This window comes from Coregonus clupeaformis, chromosome 17 (genome assembly GCF_020615455.1).
Source record: "Coregonus clupeaformis isolate EN_2021a chromosome 17, ASM2061545v1, whole genome shotgun sequence".
Classification (NCBI taxonomy): domain Eukaryota; kingdom Metazoa; phylum Chordata; class Actinopteri; order Salmoniformes; family Salmonidae; genus Coregonus; species Coregonus clupeaformis.
Genome location: NC_059208.1, coordinates 49613240 through 49634628, shown reverse-complemented (window position 1 = coordinate 49634628; position 21389 = coordinate 49613240). Strand labels below are relative to the sequence as shown.

General features: G+C 41.3%; 2 protein-coding genes and 1 long non-coding RNA gene across 3 annotated transcripts; 2 read left to right on the top strand and 1 right to left on the bottom strand.

Moving 5' to 3' along the window:
* Window positions 1-9086: 9086 nt before the first annotated feature.
* On the top strand, window positions 9087-14364 carry LOC121586680 (homeobox protein Hox-A3a-like). Its single transcript, XM_041903598.2, has 2 exons — window positions 9087-9566; window positions 12701-14364. The coding sequence occupies exons 1-2, from the start codon at window positions 9098-9100 to the stop codon at window positions 13498-13500; spliced, it is 1269 nt and encodes a 422-aa protein (XP_041759532.1). The 5' UTR covers window positions 9087-9097; the 3' UTR covers window positions 13501-14364.
* A 243-nt stretch (window positions 14365-14607) lies between these two features.
* Window positions 14608-17074, bottom strand: LOC121586686. Its single transcript, XR_006003953.2, has 2 exons — window positions 16077-17074; window positions 14608-14794 (listed from the first exon to the last, which is right to left on the bottom strand). It is a non-coding gene; the product is annotated as an uncharacterized LOC121586686 (long non-coding RNA).
* Window positions 17075-17122: 48 nt separating this feature from the next.
* LOC121586681 (homeobox protein Hox-A2a-like) lies at window positions 17123-20798 on the top strand. The gene is made up of 2 exons (XM_041903599.2): window positions 17123-18418; window positions 19059-20798. Exons 1-2 carry the CDS (start codon window positions 18055-18057, stop codon window positions 19820-19822), a joined length of 1128 nt encoding a protein of 375 aa, XP_041759533.1. The 5' UTR covers window positions 17123-18054; the 3' UTR covers window positions 19823-20798.
* Window positions 20799-21389: the final 591 nt, after the last annotated feature.

Sequence of the window (21389 nt, the reverse complement as noted above, 5' to 3'; positions counted from 1 at the left end):
ACATGAATTGAAAGGATTGTCAGATTTTGGTAAAACAATGCATTCATGTTGAAGTAGTGTAGTAGTAATTTACGTTTTATTCAGTTTTCATTAGGTAAAGATAACTGTTTTCAAAGTATTTTGTACCAATTTATGTGCATGTTAACCCATGCCTCGTCTTGTGAGCCACACATGCAAAGTTTTAGAGGGCAAATATCAGGCTATTGTGCATGAATGAGTTGTCCACATTGCCGAATGGGCGCCTCAAACAGAGAAGGCACAAAGAACAATCAAGAACTCAGTTAAACATTAACAGATTACCATCCTCTCCACGAAAGACTGACTTTAGGCTATAAGGCTGTTATTGAACATTAATGTAGCATACAATATAAAAATGTGTAATAATGATAAGTCTATAAATATGTTCAAAATGGCTTTGAGCGGTTGTGTCTTAGTTTCAGTTTAGCTTCCCAGAGGCTAGTTGAATTAAATGTGCCATTCATAATGTGTAGGCCTATTATTATTGTTATTATTATTATTGCTATTATTATTATTATTATTATTATTATTATTATTATTATTTTTACAGCATTATTATTGCTCTGAGGTCAAATTAGGAAGTTTAGTCTTGTTATTACCCTATAATGTTTATAATCAGCTCTTCAATGCACTAAATATAACATTAACCTATCAAAAGTGGCAATTGAAATACATTAAAAAGTATTACAACAAAATTTCAACATTAATACCACTACTGTTTTATTTCTACAATATATACTGAAACAAACCAGCAGAACAGAAGTCAGTCCGTGTAGTCGTGTATAGCGAAATCCACCGAGGCTTCTCTGTTTTAGCATGGACGCCAAGCCAGTTTAAGGCGTTGAATTTCGCATTAGCCTTGATGTTGGTCAATGTAAACCACCGAGAAAGAGTTATCTTCGGCTGAGTGTATCGGTGACCAAAGGCTCGCTGTTAAGAGCTTCAAATGTCAACATTGTGGGGAGATATGTAGCCTATAGCCACCGCCGTCTGGCGAACACCCAAAGACAGAGGGTGTGGAGAGGTCTACGGCTCAAGTCCTCTTGGTGGCGGGGGAATGTTGGGAGTTTGATATATCTGAACAACTAACTCAGAAAAAGTATAAACAAAGAAGCTAACCAAATGCTATAATAGGCTAATCATCTTGTGTGGTTTTTATTCTTAATTGTATTTAGTATTATATTTTATATTATTGTCTATATTATTATCACTGCATTATTGGAACGAACTCTCAAGGCAAGAATTTCACTGTACTGTTTTACACCTGTTGTATTCTGTGCAGTGGCGAATAAACCTTTAAACTTGAAACTGCTGAAAACAACAAGCGCCCCTCCCAAAAAGTATCCAAAACTTTCCCAGCTGAAAACGGAGGTTTAGCTATGTTCTTAATTGGTTTTATAGTCTCCATCCTCTCCTTGTTTTTGACCCCAAATAACTTCACACTCGACTCTCCGGGCCTCGACTTGGGTCAGGAAAAAGTTCAGGTGCGGTGGCGAAACGCGGCGTGGGAGAGAGGGTCTGTTTTCTGTCCACCGTCAGCTCGAGCCACAGACCCTCTCCGGCATTGCCATGCACGTGCACTCGGCACTGGTGGAGTGGTATGCAAACCTGGCCGAACTAGAAGAACAGAGAAATACATCAATCAAATTTCTGTATCACCAAAATGTATCCCAAAGTAAAGGCCTTACTCTAAAAATGAGTTTAAATGACTTCACCTCTTCACAAAAACAAGAAAAATAATTTATGCTAATCAAATCTGATTCACCCATAATTATAACCCAACATAAATCATAAAATCAGAACCTCCTCACTCCAAATCTTCCACAAAGTGGTCTGAAAGGTAAATTGATAAGAGATGGTCCACTCCTGCTCGGAGTTTTTAAAGTTTAAACGGCTCAAGTTGTAGTTTGAGAAGACAAAGGGTGCTGTGGTGTGGGAGTGGGATGCGGTCCATGTCCGCTTGACGTGATTAATAGTTATGGTGGAACATTTCCACACCCGCTGCTCAGTGTTGACAGAAAACAAGCGCCAAACGGCGCCGAGAGAAGGGCTGCTCTTCCGGACAAGGTTAAACGATACAACGAAGTGGGCCACCATACCGTTCATAACTTAAGTTGTGGGTCTATTAGGCATTGCAGTAGAATATACATTTATTTCAAAGATAATTATTGTCGTTTACCCTCATCTCATAAGTTTTCATGGGAACATGAAGAGTAGGCTAGTTGCCATATTACCACCTGATCCTTTCCCCTCCCCATACTGGGATTTGAGTATGCCCTCTGCGCAAAACTATAATTTCCAGCATCACTTAACTGGCTGTAGGAAATGCGTAAGAGTTGCAGGTTGAATGGAGGGTCGATGCACTGACCAGGGAGGTAAAGAACCAGCTCATTGCGCTCCCTCATGCACCCTCTCCTCTCCGCTCAGATCAGCACTGACTGACTAACTGACACTCACACCCACCGCTACCGGGACGCACACCTTTACACAGCGTTCGGAGAGGTAACTATGAGATATTTGATTTCGATTCGGCCGCCAGCATGTAGGCTATTGACTGAGTGAGTGAGTGGGTGAGTGATTGGTTGTATAGCTCGGGGATGTGGGGTGATGTATAGTGGAGTGGGGGTGATATTGAGTGCCTCTGCACACTCTGCACACAATAGCCCCAGACATATCTCTCTATAAAAAAGTAGGGGGTGACTCGGGTGTTGAGTGAGCAATCCGCCACCCATAAGGGGCTTCCTTGAGGAAAAGCCCTCTCTCTATCTCACATAGTGAGAATTGTCACACCGCAGCACCAAACACATTCCTTGCTCTTCCCGTGGCTCAAGGCTAATAAGCCTAGCATCACAGTATTTTACATCGGGATTAGCGATCTCTGATTACGTTAATAGGCACTAAATATAGGAACCTCCAAAACTGACAGAACACACACGCCTCGGAATCAGGCGAGTTGTGTGGAAGTAGAGAGGCACTGCGAGAGGCACTGCGAGAGACCTGTCCCAACGCCAGATACATTGCAGTATCATGTACCCCTCTTTTTCCTCCCTCCAAAGTGATCCGTTTCTCCTCAGGGGCAATGACTGCCTCCATTAATGATTCACGGGCTCAAATAAAAGGGATTTTTAAGTTGACGTGGTGTCACGTGAGCAGGGCGCATAATACGGCGCGGTGTTATGGCACGGGGAGAAAACCGGAGCCCCGGTCTGGCCATGCGTTGCTGATTACGCACATCCCCCACTTTCCGTGAGTTTAGTCGGGGCTTTGTAGACTTTTGCCGAGGAGAGAAAGAAAGAGGGAGAGAGAAAGAGAGCGACAGGGAGAGAGAGAGGTTCTTGCTTTTTGTGGATGGTATTATACTGCTGTCACGGACGGATATGTTTTTCCTCGCGGACAGAGTCAGAGCTTGTGCTTGGGGATGATGGATTTTATTTTGAGGTATTTCCGCCGATTGTTCATTACTATCGTGAGTTATTGCCGCGCGAGGCAGAGGTCAGTAAGCCGAAAAGACTCAATGGTTTTGCCTGGCTGGAAAAGTAAAACTGGATCATTTTTAAAGAGTATAGATTTTCAAGTTGTTGGAGATATCGTCGATTTTCAGTGCCAGGCTACTAAAATGAATTAGGCTACATGAAACATAACTTCAATTATATTTGCTTCACTATCCTGTGTGAATATTTTAGTTGGCTTCAAAGTCCACACAACAATTCCCCATCCCATGGTCTAGCCTTACTCCATTGGTGTTATATATCACAATAAAATAATATATTTTTTTAATTTTTAATTTTCAGTTTCATTTTGATCAGAATCCTAGCTCAGAATAGTACAGACACTCAATTGTTTAGCTAGAAAACCGTATGCAGTTTATGCAGCCATAGCCACATCAGATGTGCAGTTGGCCTAGATAGCTGTTTGGAAATAAACCCAGCCATTTAAACGTCTGTTGGTAAGAAAATAACAACAACAAAAACAGAGGTGAATGCAGTCATGACGTCCTGCTCTGAGGTGTAATTCCTTTCCCTATAAAATACATACATTTGTGGTGTTAAACATGTGTTTTCTCGGGAAAGGATACATCAAGTTGAGGTACATAAAAAGTAAAGAAAAGCTTTGGGGTTGTGCGGCTCTGCCAGGGAAACGAGGATATAATGGTAGACCGAGTGTCATATAGGACCGCGCGGCCGCGCTGAGGTCACCGCGCTCGCGTGTGATTTATGGGCGCGGGGACTTGGGGCAGCCATTGCGCGAGCGCTAATGACTACTCGATCCAATTCCAATGGTGGAGAAAAATACACACAAAAACAGAAAAGCTACAGCAATTATAGTGCAAGCTACTTTTTGTTTTCTTGATAGTTTAGTTTTTGTAATTGTATAAGATAACGTTAATGTTGAAAAATACATGTGATTGTTTTGAAATGTATTAGTTTTATTACTAGCAATAATTTGCTTAATAAGACAAAAAAGTCATATTGATATTTATAATAATGTGGATAATAAGTCTAACTTAAAGAATATTCACTAACTTTGTTGCACAACGAACAAATAGGATTACAATATGATACAATATTTACATTTGGACACACAGCAAGATAGGCCATATTAAAATTATTTAAACTACTGGGCTATAGCCTATTATCGTAATTTGGTGAATTTGCTTGACTGGTTTAGGCTGCTAATGTTGAATTAATTTATTGTTCAAAAGTAATTAGTCTAATGCAAATATTGTTAGGCTACTTGGCGTTTTCATTAGGCCTAGCCTACTCTCTTCTGGAAATATGGTTTTAGGCTACTCCTATATTATGCACATTGTTCTTATTGATATGAATTTCGCATTTAAATGTTAGGTGGAATATTGGACCTATAGGTTTATTAGGGAAAAAACAGATTGGCTAAAGTAACGTTCATTTAACATTTTCTTTCAGAATTCTGCCTAAATAAATCCCATCCATCCTACGGTCTTCACGAGACCCTGCCCTGCCTTTGGTAAGTCCATATTATGTCCTTATCGATTTCTGTTAGAAATGCTTGATGGTCATATCCTTATTCAATTCTAATAAGTAGCACAGAGACGCCTACTCCAGCACATTCACACACAGGCTTGTACACACACATCCATAGCCTGTACACTTCCTATATAGCTTATAGTGGTGATATGAAACGCATGAGAGCAATAATTCGTTCTCTTCCACATGTTTTTTGTAGTGTAATTTGTTACTATAAAAACGACGGGGGGAATCGCAGCTCTTGGAGCGATGCCTTGTTCCATTCAAAAATCCCTCTATCTGAAAACCATCTGCCTTGGCGTAGGCTGTAGATTACACTTGCTATAAATTGGCACAATGTTACTCCCCAAAAGTAGTTTTTGGGTGGTTTGTATTCGTCCTTTTTGTATTAATATCAATCCGCCTTCTGTTCCCACTATCTCCATGACATCTAACCCAGTAGTTAGGACCCAAATTAAGGAAAATCATGACTCAGCATTTCGAGAAAAAACACAAAGCAGTAAATAATTATACCAAGTCACTATTCTGCTTTGAAAAAAGAAAGGCAACGTTGCTAAAAAATATCCTCACCCATGAATTTTGGTCCCACTCACCCTCCCACGCCGTCTGAATGTTCTACCTTTTTATTGTGTGGCTGAATCTGTCCTTCCATCCATCCACCATGCGGCCTCAGACGACCAGAGAAGCAGTGCTCTAGACGTGTTTAGTGCCTTGAGATGCAAGAGGACATAAATCGTTTTGCTTTGTCCGCAAACGACACCATTCACATGCATAGGGTTCCCCCATGCTCTCGGTTTCTCTCTCCCCCGTTTCTCTTGTCTCCCGCCTCTGTTTTCCCTTTTGGAGGTGTACTTTCTTTTGATTTTCTAACCCAGAGCCCGATGGGGGTCTTTCCCTTGGTTCATCCCAACCAAGGCTTTGATCCGCGGCGTCCCCAGTTCATAAACGCATAATTTATGTATTTTCTAACCATTCAGGAAACAGACATATTCGATCCTAGGAATTTAGAAATTAGTCGAATATTGCAAAAAAAAACAACAACAACCAAATTCTAGGAATGTAGAAATTAGTCGAATATTGCAACAACAACAAGAAAACAAATTCCCAGCACAATTCGTAAATGAAAGTCTTGATAGGCTACATAAAATGCAAAAGTGTTGGTTAATGATTAAGCTGTGGATGGACGCGCTTTATCCCTCTCATAGTAATGGTAATGTTCCGTTGTCATCATCTGCTGTGCTGCGTAAAGCTGTGTACTCTCCCATCATTTCATCCAGTCATTCTTCGATTCTGTGTTGAATAAATAACAACAAATGCCATAAAACACTTAAGGGATGGGTGTTCATGGTTTTTGTAATGGATATTTTTACTTTTTTTTTTTACCATACTACTTCATCGCGTGGGGGAGGAGAGCCACACGATTTGAAGTGACTTTCTGTGTCCAAGGCACTAGTTCATTTGCATAATTTTTCTTGTCTATGGTGACGCTATGTTTCGGGGGAGTTCACTGTTCTGGTGATGTCTTCATGGTACTTGTGCCCAAAAACATAGTTCATAGCCCTGGCTAGGTTTAATATTGGTATAAGACATGGGCACTGCTCTAGCATGTGATAAGTTCAACCGGGAGGGCCGATAGCGCTTATCTGGGCGACCCGAGTGCTCGCGCCTGCTTTCATTATCTCGGTTTACCCTTCAAACATCGAACAAAAAAAAAGGGATTTTGTTTCTTCTACACACAGAGCCACTCGCCCCATCCCTTTTTTGTTGTGGCCGATGAGTCCTGTATGAGCTAGGCGCAGGTTGGTGCTGCTGCTTATACCCCAGCTCGCTCTGCCTAAACTTTTTCTCCGGACTACTGTTTTGATCGATTTCGTCGCTGAATGAGAACATATTGCCTTGTGCTTTGCATTCATTGTCAGAGGATAAGGTAAGCGGGCCAGAAATAGTATCTCTCTCGGTTGTAAATGGCGGAGTTTGTGTCGCGCGGTGATTTATCACCGTATGACTTACATCTCGGTTCAGGAAGAGTTCACACACAACACAGGCAGACAGATTTCTCTCTCGCGCGGAGCGGGGGGCTGAGTATTCGAAGGTTCGAACCTGTCTTCTCTTTTCTGCCATGTTTTTCTTTTTTCTATCAGACTACTATTGATTTGGAAATTCATCAAAAAGCTTTCTGATATGTATTCCAAAGCATGGCTTTCATAGCAGATGTGGTGATGGGATGTGATATTCATTTTAATTCTGCGGTGTGTTGAGGTCAAGAGGGTCTGGTTTTCAGACAGTTTTTGTTTGTCGTAGTGTATTGTGCTATAACGAGCCGTAGTTAACGAATTATCTATGTTCTGTTATTTTAAAATATCTTAGGTGATCTTATATGAAGATCATGGTCATGTTTAATATTGACATTATTGATTTATTATAGTATCACTAGGCCTAATATTACTATTGCCCAAGTTAGCTGTATATTGTACTAAAATAGTAGTAATATATTTATTTCTAATACAAATAAAATTAATATAAATCATTATCACAAACCTTCTCCACTTGTTGGCTATCACCATTTTATCATGGTGGTATGTCTTTTGCACTGATTTAACTAGGCTACACAATAGGATGTTCATGTTTTCATTTAGGATTCTACAATAGCCTACATTAACCTGCCTCGTATTTCTTTAGCTAGGAAACTAGTTTCACATTTGAGATAGTTTGTGAAAGGATACTGCTGCATCGAATAACTCGTTTATTATTAATTATTCACATAATTCCCATTAGCAGGTGTGACAATAGCTTTAGCTTATTGTTCCTACTTGATCTAAACTACAACGCTTCACACATTAAGCCTAAAACCATTCTAAGGAAAACCCAACTATTTTATTTTTTAAAACGTGTGTGTTGTACCCATTTGCCCTCATCAAATATATATATATATATAAAGACCTATAATTTCAATTGGATAGTTTTTCAATAAATTCTCAATGGATATGACCCCAGTTTTCCTACCTCAGTGAGTAGACTACTAGCAGTAGTTGAGCATTCCTACTCATTGGATCCACAATAGGTACTTCCTAGCCTAGTAGTACGCCTATAGTTCTAGGCTACATGCCGGATTTCTGTCTTCCTGAATACCGAGCCATAGCCTAGCTGTTCACTGAGCCGCTGTCTGCATTGCGCCGTCCCGCCCTTGCCTACTGACCCCCATATATCACCCGACTTCGCCGACAGCACCGACAGGAGCCTTTATTATAGGCCTGCGAGGGAAAGTTCACGTCGTGGTCATGGAGATGCGGTTTTACAGGTTTCCTCCTGGCCCTCATCCATCTTGGTTCCACACAAACATGCAGCAAAAACTGGGGAATGTGGTTGTTTATGCTTTTAGCCAGGTGGCTGGGTTGTGGTAGAGACTACAGCACACTGCGGTGAGGGCTGGCCCGCTCTGGGGAGAGAAAGCATTTGACTAATAACCTGAAACGATCCAGGCCTATTCCAACGATTTTGGGGGATTTGAAGTGTATTTTATCTTGTTCATTACATGTTATAATAATAATAATAATAATAATAATAATAATAATAATAATAATAATAATAGTAATAATAATTATGCCTACCTAAAAATAACCCATTCAAAGTAAGTCATAGGCCCAGTTCCCGACAGGCCTTTCGTTTGGTGGTTTACAATTAATCTGTGAAACTACTTTTTTTCTCATTTCATTTTGGCACCAATATTAATATTGCACAATTGGTATGCTTTTATAAACGCATTTATTTTGATTCAGTTAAGTGCAGATGAGGTTTGTGCATGCCTTTGTTCCCTGTGTTGTTAACCAGAAGGTAAACGATAACAGCCAGAGAACTGTTGCCCCTATCTTGCCTCCATAGTATCTGGTGTCAGCCCTTTATTGAAAAGTAAGATGGATCGCCACCATTTCTTCTCCTCACCGTGCTTCTTGTAACCCTAGGTTCACCCGAGGAGGCCATTGGCGAAGAGGTGTCACGTGACCAAGGGGTGCCAATGTTATTCAACAAGGGTGTCAAGACCCTGTCAGTTTCTGAAATAAATATTGGGAAACGGCGAGATGCAGAAGGCAACGTACTACGACAGCTCCGCAATTTACAGTGGCTACCCGTATCAAAGCGCAAATGGCTTCAGTTATGATGCCAATCAGGTCCAATATCCCCGGGCCTCTCATGTGGAAAGTGAGTACCATCGACCCGCCTGCTCCTTGCAGTCCCCAGACGGCTTGGTCGCCCTGCAGAAGCCGGGGGAGATGGCGGAGAACTGCGATAGGGGTACGGCCATCCAGGCAGCGCAGCCACCCGTCCTCACCGAAAGCAATCAACCGCAGATGTCGGTGGCTGTCCCACCACCCCCTCCCCAGTCACAGTCCCCCGGTTCTCACAACCAGAACACGAGCAACGGCTCCTGTCAACCCAACTCAAAGAGCTCGGTGCACGGCTCGCCGAACACCACCCGGAAGCACATCTTCCCCTGGATGAAAGAGTCCCGTCAGAACCAGAAGCCTAAAACCAGTAGCTCCAGCTCAGGTATATGACCTAGACGCCACTTCTGAGGAAACACGTGATAAAATACAACCCATTGTTCATGCGTAAACATGTGGTTCTGTGACCCATTACTGATACATGATACAGTTAGCCTACATACATGCCCCCCCAAGTCACCAATTATGTATATATTTTTATCAGATGAACCAACCAAGGTACAATATGTTTGATTATTTCCCTACTTTGCATACATTCATATTCTCAAACTTTTCCCTCACAATTGAACAAACAATAGTTAACCATTATGATGTGTGGCTTATTATCTATTATGCAAGCCTACTCAGAGTTGGGCCAATGCGGATTCTGCATCATGACACTTCAACATTCTCTGGCAGCCATGTTAGCTCGCCATTAACATAACATGGAGAATATTTAAACAATGCTATGTAACTGTATGTCAAGAATTAGAACTATATTCAAAATTCAAAAGTTGGCCTAACTCTCTAAATGTATGGCTCGGGCCTACTCCATCGTGATATTCCTTATTTTCTAGTATGATCTAGGCCTAAGGTTCGGGGCAAGGAGACCCACAGCTCCGCTAAAACCATTGACAACAAGCATAGTCAGACCTAAACATTTCCAATTATTCCATGCAAAACAATCATCAGAGTTATACATCAAGCTACGGGTAGAAACTTTGTACAGTTGGCTAAACATATAGTGAGTGGTAAGTAGACCTAATGTATGCTACTTTTTTCTCCAAACAATGTAGGCCTACCTAGCGAAGTTATCTAACATGATCCCCTTTTCAACATTGTTTTTAAGAGTGTTTAATTACAATTGCTGCTGACAGACATGATATAGGCTACATTGATTGATGGACCACGTCAAATTGGCTAGCTAGCTAATAATAGATTATGGCAATATGGCAAACTAGTTAACAAGCTAAATGTGCGCAATTGTTTTGCATGGAATAATATGAAATGTGTAGTTATGACTATGCTCAATAGTTGATGACATTAAAACCAAATAGTTATAGAGTGTATTTAACAATCCTTTGGGAACTGCACGTAGTTGTCAATGGTTTTAGCGGAGCTGGCACCTACTTGCCCGCCAGAAGCCAAATCGAACGTATTGTGACGTTCTATTGAAAATGACCTATTACGTATAATACCCCTATTACGCATACACTCTTGTGATGTCAATATGGTTCTTCTAATGCATTCCTTATGATGTAGACTTATTAGGTATACATTTTACATATTTAGCAGACGCTCTTATCCAGAGCGATTTACAGGAGCAATTAGGGTTAAGTGCCTTGCTTAAGGGAAAATCGACAGATTTTTCACCTAGTCGGCTCGGGGATTAGAACCAGCGACCTTTCAGTTACTGGCACAACGCTCTTACCCAATAAGCTACCCGCCGCCCCAGATACACTCCTGTGATGTCAATATGGTTCTTCTATTATTATGCATTCCTTATGATCTATTATGATGTATGCCTGTTCATGAAGAATACTCCATTGTGGTGCATGCCTCTTAGTTTTAGGCCTAGCTCCACCATTTGTTGTCCATATGCTCTATCGTTGACTTGCTGCTAGAATAAACATAATATATTGGCCCTGATCACACAACATTCCATGCAGGACAACAAACAAACATGCAAAAACAGTTGTTCCAATTTGTTCTCTTTGTTATGATTAGAGGAAAAGCTAGGAGACTTGGGGGAGGAAGTTGTTTACCAACGATGTAACCCAAAGTTGAAAGATGCTTAAATTCCCATGGCCTTACCAAATCGTGTTGTCTCCATAGGCTAGTAGGTCTATTTATGTCCACCTTTTGGGAATATATTTGGTCAGAAGTGAATAAGTAGGGTTTCCAGGCATCTAGAAGGTCTGCTGAATCCCATTTATCATGAGTCTGTCAAGATGTCTGCCAAATGGATGCCAAGGGGACTATTTCAAACCTTAGCCTAAATCTTGGGATTTAAAATCTTCTATTAGGCTTACCCCACTGGGTAAAAACTTGTTGAATCAACGTTTTCCACGTAATTTCAACAAAAACATTATATGTGATGACATTGAATTAACTTGGAAAACTGATTGGATTTGCAAAAAGTCATAAATGTAAGGGAATTTGTTATTTTTTTCACCCAACTTTTAACCTAAATCCAATGACATGGTGAAATTGTTTTGGGTTTTACGTTTAATTCACAGTTGATTTTCCACCAAATGTAAATCAAAACTAGTCTTTGAAATGAGTCAGTGGGACTGCTTTTTGACATATTTTACGCACATGTTGGCTAATTTGTACACACACACATGCCAATAATTCCAATCACAGATCCCTCAAAAGTACCTAACTAATGAAACAAGATCATTTATTATTATTATTATTTGGATTATAGCCCGATTATAGCATTTTTCGGAAAGCAGCAGTATTAGTAGCCTAGTTTCTGAAACAGAGATGGTGAAAATATTCATCTCCCCATTTCTAAAAAGAGCTAACTCATAACATGATGCCATGCTGCATTCCTCACGCCCAGCTTCTGGCTGTACAGTAGCTAGTAGCAATATTTATTAGGTGTTGGCAGCCTGCCACAAACGGTAACTAGACCAACACCTTGCTGTGCAGCGGCAGAGCCCCAGCCATTCAGCATGGTGAGACTCATAGGAGATGGCAAGGCGAGCTTTAGCTCATGCGCAGTGAGGAATACAGATATTTGCTATTGCACATCCATGTACTACTAAAAAGCTCCAGTGGGAAATAGGAGGTAGTATAACACACACACACACACACACACACACACACACACACACACACACACACACACACACACACACACACACACACACACACACACACACACAATTATAACCACTTTGATTTGGCTTTCACGTAAAGCATAGCTAACAGTTGAGAGTTGTCCTACATGTATACAGTCATAGTTAATGATATGTCTGATATAATTGCATTAGTAACATCCACAGTCTAGTTGTGGACATCTCTGATTTGTCTGCGTTTGTAGAACTCTTATTGATATGTGTATTTGAGTCGGGTTCATGTGGAGAGACGTGTGTTATCAGCTATATGTATCTTGTCACTCGGTGTCTTGTTCTTGTGCTTGCTGCTGGGGTTGGTTACTGATTGACTGTCTTCCTTTTCCTCTTCCGCCAGTTGAGAGTTGCCCTGGAGACAAGAGCCCCCCGGGCGGGTCTGCCGCGTCGAAGAGAGCCCGGACGGCTTATACCAGCGCACAACTGGTGGAACTGGAGAAGGAGTTCCACTTCAACCGTTACCTTTGTAGACCCCGCAGGGTCGAGATGGCCAACCTGCTCAACCTCACAGAGAGGCAGATTAAGATCTGGTTCCAGAACCGCAGGATGAAGTACAAAAAGGACCAGAAAGGGTGCGGCATGATGCCCTCTCCCGGGGGACAGTCCCCTCGGAGCCCCCTCGGTCCATCTCCTGGTGTTGGGGGTGGAGGATACCTAAACTCTATGCATTCTCTGGTTAACAGTGTCCCCTATGAGTCCCAGTCGCCAACGTCTTACAATAAGCCCCCTCATAATGCATACGGTATGCCCACGTCATATCCCCCTCCCTTGAACAGCTCCCTAAACAACTGCCCGCCCTCTCAGAAGAGGTATCCCGGGACTGGCGGCTCGGCTACGCCCGAGTATGACGCGCATCCTCTCCAAGGCAATGGCGGCTATGGGACGCACTTGCAGCAGGGAAGCCCTGTATATGTAGGCGGAGGTTACATCGATTCGATGCCCAACAACAGGGCCTCCGTTTTTGGCCTGACCCATCTCTCGCACCCGCCGTCCACAAACATGGACTACAATGGAGCAATCACTATGGGCAATAGTCACCATCACAGAGTATGTGATCCAAGTCAGACGTACACAGACCTTAATACGCAGCACTACTCTCAGGGAAGAATTCAGGAAGCGCCCAAACTGACGCATCTGTAGCCGGGTTGCACCCTGGATCACTCCGCCCCATTGTCTTACCTCTCGAACCACCATCGCTTTGTTTCTTCTCTTCTTCAGTAGCTTTTTCCACCTTCTCTTTGTTCTAGGTTATGTTTGTTATTTTTTATATAGTTTAATGTGTGAAGTAGCATAGGAAAGTAATCACTCTTGCTTGAAATGTTCTCTCTATTTGCTATAGTGTTATTGTTCCACACAGACCTATTATCTGAGACGACAAGCGCGGGGGCACATACGCATAGACCTATTTAATCTTTAACTTGTTTCTAAAAACAAATCAAACAGGGTATATAAACAAATCTTATGGTATTATTTTAATGTGAATGTGTTAGTTTTTTGGTATTTATCAGCAGTTGAAGATTTGTTTTGTGTTATTGTTTTGCATTTTGTTGCACTTGTGGAAGGATCCTTAAAAAAAGGGAGGTCTGGAAGCTCCAGCCTACGACCTAACCAGCTTGTGTTCTGTTGGACTTTCAAAATGTTATTTATTTATATGACGACGTTATATGGAGTTCTTTAGTATTATTTGAACCCCCTGTGCTCTTTGTATGTGGAGGCTATTGGAACCAGACCTAGGTTCTGGTTCTACCGCTTACCTGACATCAGACAGACGACAGCGAGACAGACCCTCAGCAGCACACTGATATGTTGGTGTAATTTTTTTATTCTTCGAGGAGGTATTTTATTTCTCTACGAATGCAAATCAAGCAATCATATGCTTGGAAGGACGGACATATATTAGATGTTTCTTTATTGAACAAATATTCTAGATATCACCAAGTTTCTGTTTCAATGTCATACATTCCATGCTGCTCCAGTTCGAATAAAGAAATAAATGAATTGAAATATAAATTGTATCTTTCAACCTGAATTTCGAGGGTATTTAAACATATAACTTAATTGCACAAACTACAATAATTAAGCAATAATAATAGGCCTAATAATAATAATAATAAACATCTTATTATCCCATAAATTATTTGTGAGGAGGTATTTGTGAGGAGGAAAAAACTGGTAGGACTTTAGAGGGCATGCTATTTCATCACAAAAATGTAATCCCCATTATCTCAGAATCAATAATACCAATAGTAATTTATAACATAATTGTTTATTTGATAGTGACAATAAATCCCGAAAACATTGTACAAAGTCCTCTCGTTTTGTCTCCTTTAGCGCGTGGGCACATCAGAAGATCTCGCGGTGGCCTTGTTCCAGAGCCTCCTCCGCATGGGCGCATCCATAATAATAAAAGTGTCACGAGGAGCTTCTGCAGTATCTGTTAGGATAAAATAGGTTAAATGAGAAATCGTTAAGGGAAAAAAGTTTGCTGATAGGCCTATATTCAATCAATCAATTTTAGGCCCCATATTTCACATTTATTATGGCGCTATAGGATGCATAACATGCACTGTTAAGCTCATAATTATAGTTATTTACACATGTAAATGAGACTAAATGAATGGATATGTAATACAGGACATATTAAATATTTGAGTCATAGGTTATCTGATGCAGCTAAAGGCGTATATGGGCCCGGATTCGCTGCACACAATAACAATTACAAGCGTTTAAAAGCAACAAAAAGTCATCGACATATTTTCAGCTGTTATTATTGTGCAATGGTGTAAAATAAGTATGAAAATTATAACTTGTGTATGTCTCTCTTAAGACACATTTTTAGGAATGTGTACTACAGTTTCCTTTGTTGTGGCAGGCCCAAATTCAATTCACACAAAGAACCGTCTTACATAGCATAAAACGTATTTCCTCTTTAATTACTTTGACTACATTCAAGTTTTTATTTTCAAATATAATTCAGTGAGCATATTGATGAAATATAGGTCAGTATAAGCCAATAATGGAGAACACAAATCAACATTCAATGCCATGCATTGTGCATTCAGAATTTCACAACCAATAATTGAAGAAACAATTATTAGTGGAGTAAATTGATAGTTATCCCCTTCTAAATGCATTTCAGGATTATTTAAATGTTTTACAAAATCTGTAGTCGAATTTGTTTCCTTTACAATGTCGACAAAATGACGTATTACAGGGCAGGCACTCTATTACTGATCCTGACATATGGTTAGCAGGGGAACCTAGAACAATTGAACCACGGTCTGTCAGCAGACTGAGCAACTCTGGATCCAAAACACACACACACACACACACATTGATTTGACCCATATGTAGGAGATTTTAACGCAGCATAAATAAGGGATTGGGTTGAAATAAGAAATTGTCGTTCATTGTATTTCCATCCGTGGGAAAGGTGTCCTAAGTCATTCACCCAGAATCCCCCTGTAAAAAAATGTGTAGGTCTGAGTAGGGTTTACAGAAAGCAGCCACCCACTCATTGCCTCGCACACAAAGCCTATGCGTAATTACAAAAAGCCATCCGTCTACTCCTCAGGCCCGTCCTTTACCACAGACTTTCCTCACCTCCAACAAACCCAACTGTTTGCTCCAACGAAAAATAATGACGTTTGGTAAATACGCCACAAAAAAAAATCCAGAAAGAAAATGCAATGGCGATGTTGGTTTAGCCTACTCACCATTTACGCGCATTTGCCCTTCTGCAAAATGTTCCTTCTATTTTAAATGTCTTACAACATCCCTTAAGCGACAGAAAATATGTGACAGCGAACAGAAACGTGTTATAATCTAAATGGCCAGCGTTGCTCGCCGCTTCCTGGCTGCATTTGATCCGGGGGAGAGTTAGAAGCCTTAAATGTGTTCTGAGGGCACCGAGCTGTCAGACCTTTTGGCGAGTAAGATTGATCGCGCGCAGGCTTCCAGGATTCTTTGTTTGCTATATAAGCAATAAACTGAGTGAGGCCTACCACTTCTTTTCCTCCTCTCTCCCACTCACTCTTCCAGTTTTATTTTCTCTGAAGAATACAACTTATCTACTTACTGGCTGTTTTGACGAAAAACATCCATAGTGGGGCTTTTACAGATTGTACATAACCAAACTCTGTGGGAGCTGCTCAGTCGATACAGATTTCCTTCTACAGAATCTCCCTGCAATGTATTCGTTAAAATGACCTATTCCAATGGCAGGGGTTTATTTTACACTGTGCAATAGCACCAAGTAGAAATGTGTGAGAAATAAGGTTTAAATGTAAAGAGGATCCTTTCCTCCATTCTTGCCCTTGTCCACCCACCACCCATCTCACCCAGGCTAAGACGCCCGCTGTGACCCCGCTTATCCGTGGAAACCCCAAGGGAAGCAGCTTGAAGGCCAGTCTGGAATTTTTCTCCCTAAACGTAGTACATTGTTAGCATATAGGTCAACCTTGCTTTAGTGTAACTGGGAGTGCTGTGCAGAGTGGTATAATTGCAGAGACAGAGAAAGAGTATAATGACTTCCAGAAAATTGCAGACTCAAATTAAACAGAACATGATTGGTATGCATGCACACTAAATTTGATATTTTAAAGCCTTCTTTTTTTTTGCATTAGGTGCATATCATTTTAGCAACATCGATTGTGTGTGTGTGTGTGTGTGTGTTTGTGTGAGGTTTGTCTGAGGTTTGTGTGTGTGTGTGTGTGTTTGTCTGAGGTTTGTCTGAGGTTTGTGTGTGTGTGTGTGTGTTTGTGTGTGTGTGTGTGTGTGTGTGTGTGTGTGTGTGTGTGTGTGTGTGCTTACATGTTCCATGTGCATTTGGGATTTGGGCGTTAAACACAATATTGAACTACTTAATGTGTAATAAATGTATTGCATACAAGTGGATGACACTAAAACGGTGTAGTAGGCATGATTAACCCATGCCTCCATAATAGGTATGATGTTCTGTTCCCAGTTGCATATATCAATGAGTAGCCTTACCGATAGCCCATCTATGCTTGTATTGAAAAGAAAGTCTATGAACACAGTCTATATTGTAAACTCTACCGTTTTGGAACACACTGGATTGTTGGTGTTTGTTTCTGTCAGGAGCTCTCAATATCAGTTTTTGGGGTGTTTTGTCCCAGAGAGAACTCTACATGAATGGCTAACTTTGGTAATGACTGCATGCATAGTGTGTACCTACTGGCGTAATTTGGGTGGCGCGGGGGCGTTCTCTCTTGACACACTCAAACAATATGAGAAAAGAGGAGTGCATGAGCCCGGGCACTACAGTTACTTCACTGTCACAGCGCTCAGGCAGCCATTCTAAAAACACATGTATAGCTTAGTGGAGTTGACTAGGAGGCTAGGGGACGATCAACTGGGGCGGGCGGAAAAAAGGTGTAAATAACAACAGCCGTCCCAATAGAGACAAGGCGTTCTTCACCAGAGTTTTTGGATCAATCACGCAGACAGTGGCTTCTTTTGATTAAACCCCAAATTGTCATTGGGCAGAAGTAATCATGTGACTTGGTTCCGATTTCAACCTTGTCTCCATGAATTCAATAGTTTAATAGCTGTTCGGTCACCACATGGCCGTAATCAGTGAATTCGAAAAAATGCCACCACCTCCTTCTCATTGAGCCGCGACATTTATAAAAATACGTGCCGCAAACTTTCCTCGGCTCTCAGCGAGCGGAGATGAATTACGAATTCGAGCGAGAGAGCGGTTTTATCAATAGTCAGCCTTCGCTTGCTGAGTGCCTGACATCTTTCCCCCCTGTCGGTGATTCATTTCAAAGTTCATCAATCAAGAGCTCGACGCTTTCACACTCGACACTGATTCCTCCTCCTTTTGAGCAGACCATTCCCAGCCTCAACCCAGGCACCCACCCGAGGCACAGCCGGCCCAGACACAGCCCCGATGGATGCATCCCGCTGCCCACCGCCTCCCTACCCCCGGAATACCCCTGGATGCGGGAGAAGAAAGCCTCCAAGAAGAATCACCTGCCGACTTCCACCGCGACTGCCATAACGAGTGGACCTGTATGCTTCTCCCCGAAAGGTGGGTGGTTTTTATGGGGTAATTTAGAGGGAAGACATTTTTATGCAGAATGCACTTTCTAAGCACTTGAAGGAGTGGCAATAGGCTAGTCCTTACCAAGTTGCAGAGCCTAATCGAAATTAATCTGCTGTGCACAATTGCGCATTGGGTTATCCATATTGTTACTCTACTCGGAAAAGTTTGGGCAAAGTTAAGTAATGTACAATTATTTATTTGATTTCCACGGTGCCCTTCCTCGCAAAGCAGTGCCAAAGTTTGATGTGTGACAGTAATGAAGAGTGATAGAGTAGTGTTGCCGTGCATTCATTAGTATAGTAGCCCAGTCTGGACCACACTACTGCTTTCTCTCTCTTTCTCTGCTGTATTTTTGGGGAAATTATGTACATATGTTGCGCTATAGGACTTAGTCCAATAGTGTGCATTAATTAATCAATAGCCATATTACAAGTAGGCTATTTTTTGGGGAGAATGTCTAGGGTGCTACTATGAGCAGCCATTTTGCTGCAGTATAGCCACTGTGTTAAATAGGTTACTCTCTGGTGGTTTGTGCTTATACAGGAGTAATATTGCATTATCAAGTGGTTCATATTGTAATGCTTCTTTATCTTGTGATTGATGTGCTTATGTGCTGCTGTTTCAGGCTCGCCTGAGATTCTAGAAAGTGGAGGAGGAGGAGAGGGCTCCCGGCGGTTGAGGACTGCATACACCAATACACAGCTCCTGGAGCTGGAGAAGGAGTTCCACTTCAACAAGTATCTGTGCCGACCGAGGAGGGTGGAGATAGCCGCCCTGCTGGACCTCACCGAGCGGCAGGTCAAAGTATGGTTCCAGAACCGGCGGATGAAGCACAAGAGGCAGACCCAGTGCAAGGAGAACCACAATGGCGAGGGGAAAGAGCCGAGTGCCGAGGACAGGACCCAGAGCGACGAGGAGGATGAGGGCTCGCTTTTTGAGCAGAGCCTCAATACAGTGACCGGGGCCCTTATGGAGAGAGGGGCCTGCTCCTTTCAGCAGAACTCACTGAGTACTTCCCAGCAGCTCCAGAATGTTGGCCCGCACAATGGCGAGGCCCAGAGTTATACAGTTTTACCACTGAGCAGCAATGACAAAAATCTGAAGCATTTCCCCAACCCGTCACCCACTGTTCCAGGCTGCGTGTCAACAATAGGGCCCGGCTCTGCATCTGGCCAGGACAATGGCGGTAGTCCCGCAGCCATGGACGTCTCAATACACGACTTCCAAGTATTCTCCTCGGATTCTTGCCTTCACCTCTCCGATGCCGCCTCGCCTAGTTTGTCAGAATCCCTGGACAGCCCCGTGGACAATCTGGACATATCTACGGACAGCTTCTACTTTTTCTCGGAGTCATTAACTACAATCGATTTACAGCATCTGAGCTATTAAAATCAATCAAAAATAGAACAAGACTTTCAAACCGGAACATTTAAAGAAAGAAAAAAACTCCGGTATTAACTATTAAGTTAATTTTGGTGGTTGTTTGATATGATCGGCACATTTCCTTTTTATTGATTAATTGATTAATTGATTAGGCCTAGTCGATTAATTCAAGGTAAGAGTCTGGACAAATATACCATTGTGGCCTGCAATTACAATAACAAATTGATTTCTTAAGATGCAATATTATGGGTATGTGCACAATAGTATGAATTCTGGTCATTTTATTTTTGTATAGCTTACAGTACCATGGATATTTTTGTTAGAATAAATCTGACTTGCCATAAGGAACTTGCAAGATTGTGTTTTGTTATTATTATCCAAACCTTTTTATGAAGTATAAAGAGTATTTTTATCAACCCCAAAAAATAGAAATGAGGAATTACCAATCGATACAATGTTTATTAGCTCAACCTGAATACAAATGTACTCTAATTAATTTGCAAGTCAAAATAGTGTGATGAAAGCAGGCCAATATAGCCGTATCTCTGAGTATGAATCCTATATTTATTCTAATAAACGCATGGTTTATATTCTATTGTAGGCTAAGCATAAATGTTGAGTGGGATAAAAAAAAAACGAGCCTTCATCGTGGAGGCCTTGAGCCCTTGAGATTGTATTCTGTTTATGTTAGTTACAAATTAGCACCTTTTTAATTATCTTTCAGTGATATAAATAGCTGTGAAATTTCAGAATGGAGTTAAAATTAATATTAACAATTTGCTTAATAAAAATATCAGCTTACAATTTTGAATCAGAAACTCTTTAGAAAACGTGTCTAGTCCAATTCCAAGCAGACCAGAGGTGAGTATACAGGAAATTCCATAGGCTACTACAATACATCGAATACATTTCCTCTTTTACTTTCTCTGGTTGTAAAGTTAGTAAAATTGTGAACATGCTATGCTAGCAATAGCATGGCTCCCTATTGCGAGCTCCCTTTGCTGTGTGCATGTGGAGGCAAATGCTCGAGCCATGTTTTCCTTCACGAGCTCATAAATCAAACCCCGTCATGAATGAGAACGTTATCAAAGAGACCAATTGTGATGTATAATGCACAAATAAAAACCCTCTTTACTTTTTCAAATGGGATTCGCGAATCGAGGCTAAAAACGCTGAAGCTTTGTAGGCCTTTGGTAATAATTAATTTTTATAGCTGTTCAAACACAGCGCGCGGGCTCTCCAAGCGTACAGCAGCATGCAGCAGTCTCATCCCCCTCGTGCTATAAGTAGCCTAATTCAAAACAGGCTGTTGCAGGCCTATACATTAGTATTCATTTTAAACGTTTTATATTTTCTACAAATAGCTCTAAAGCTTTTAATGATTGGGGAGCAGTGTATGCCAATAAATATATTTGATTAAACTGAGATTTTCATAACAATAATCTATTAGGGCAAAATGGCTTTGGCTATAAACGTTTTATGTCCATATGCAGAAATATATTTTTCCACAGCCTTGGAGAAATGCATTTTTTACTCATTTCACCTTGGAGTTGTATGAGATTTGGGCAGAAAT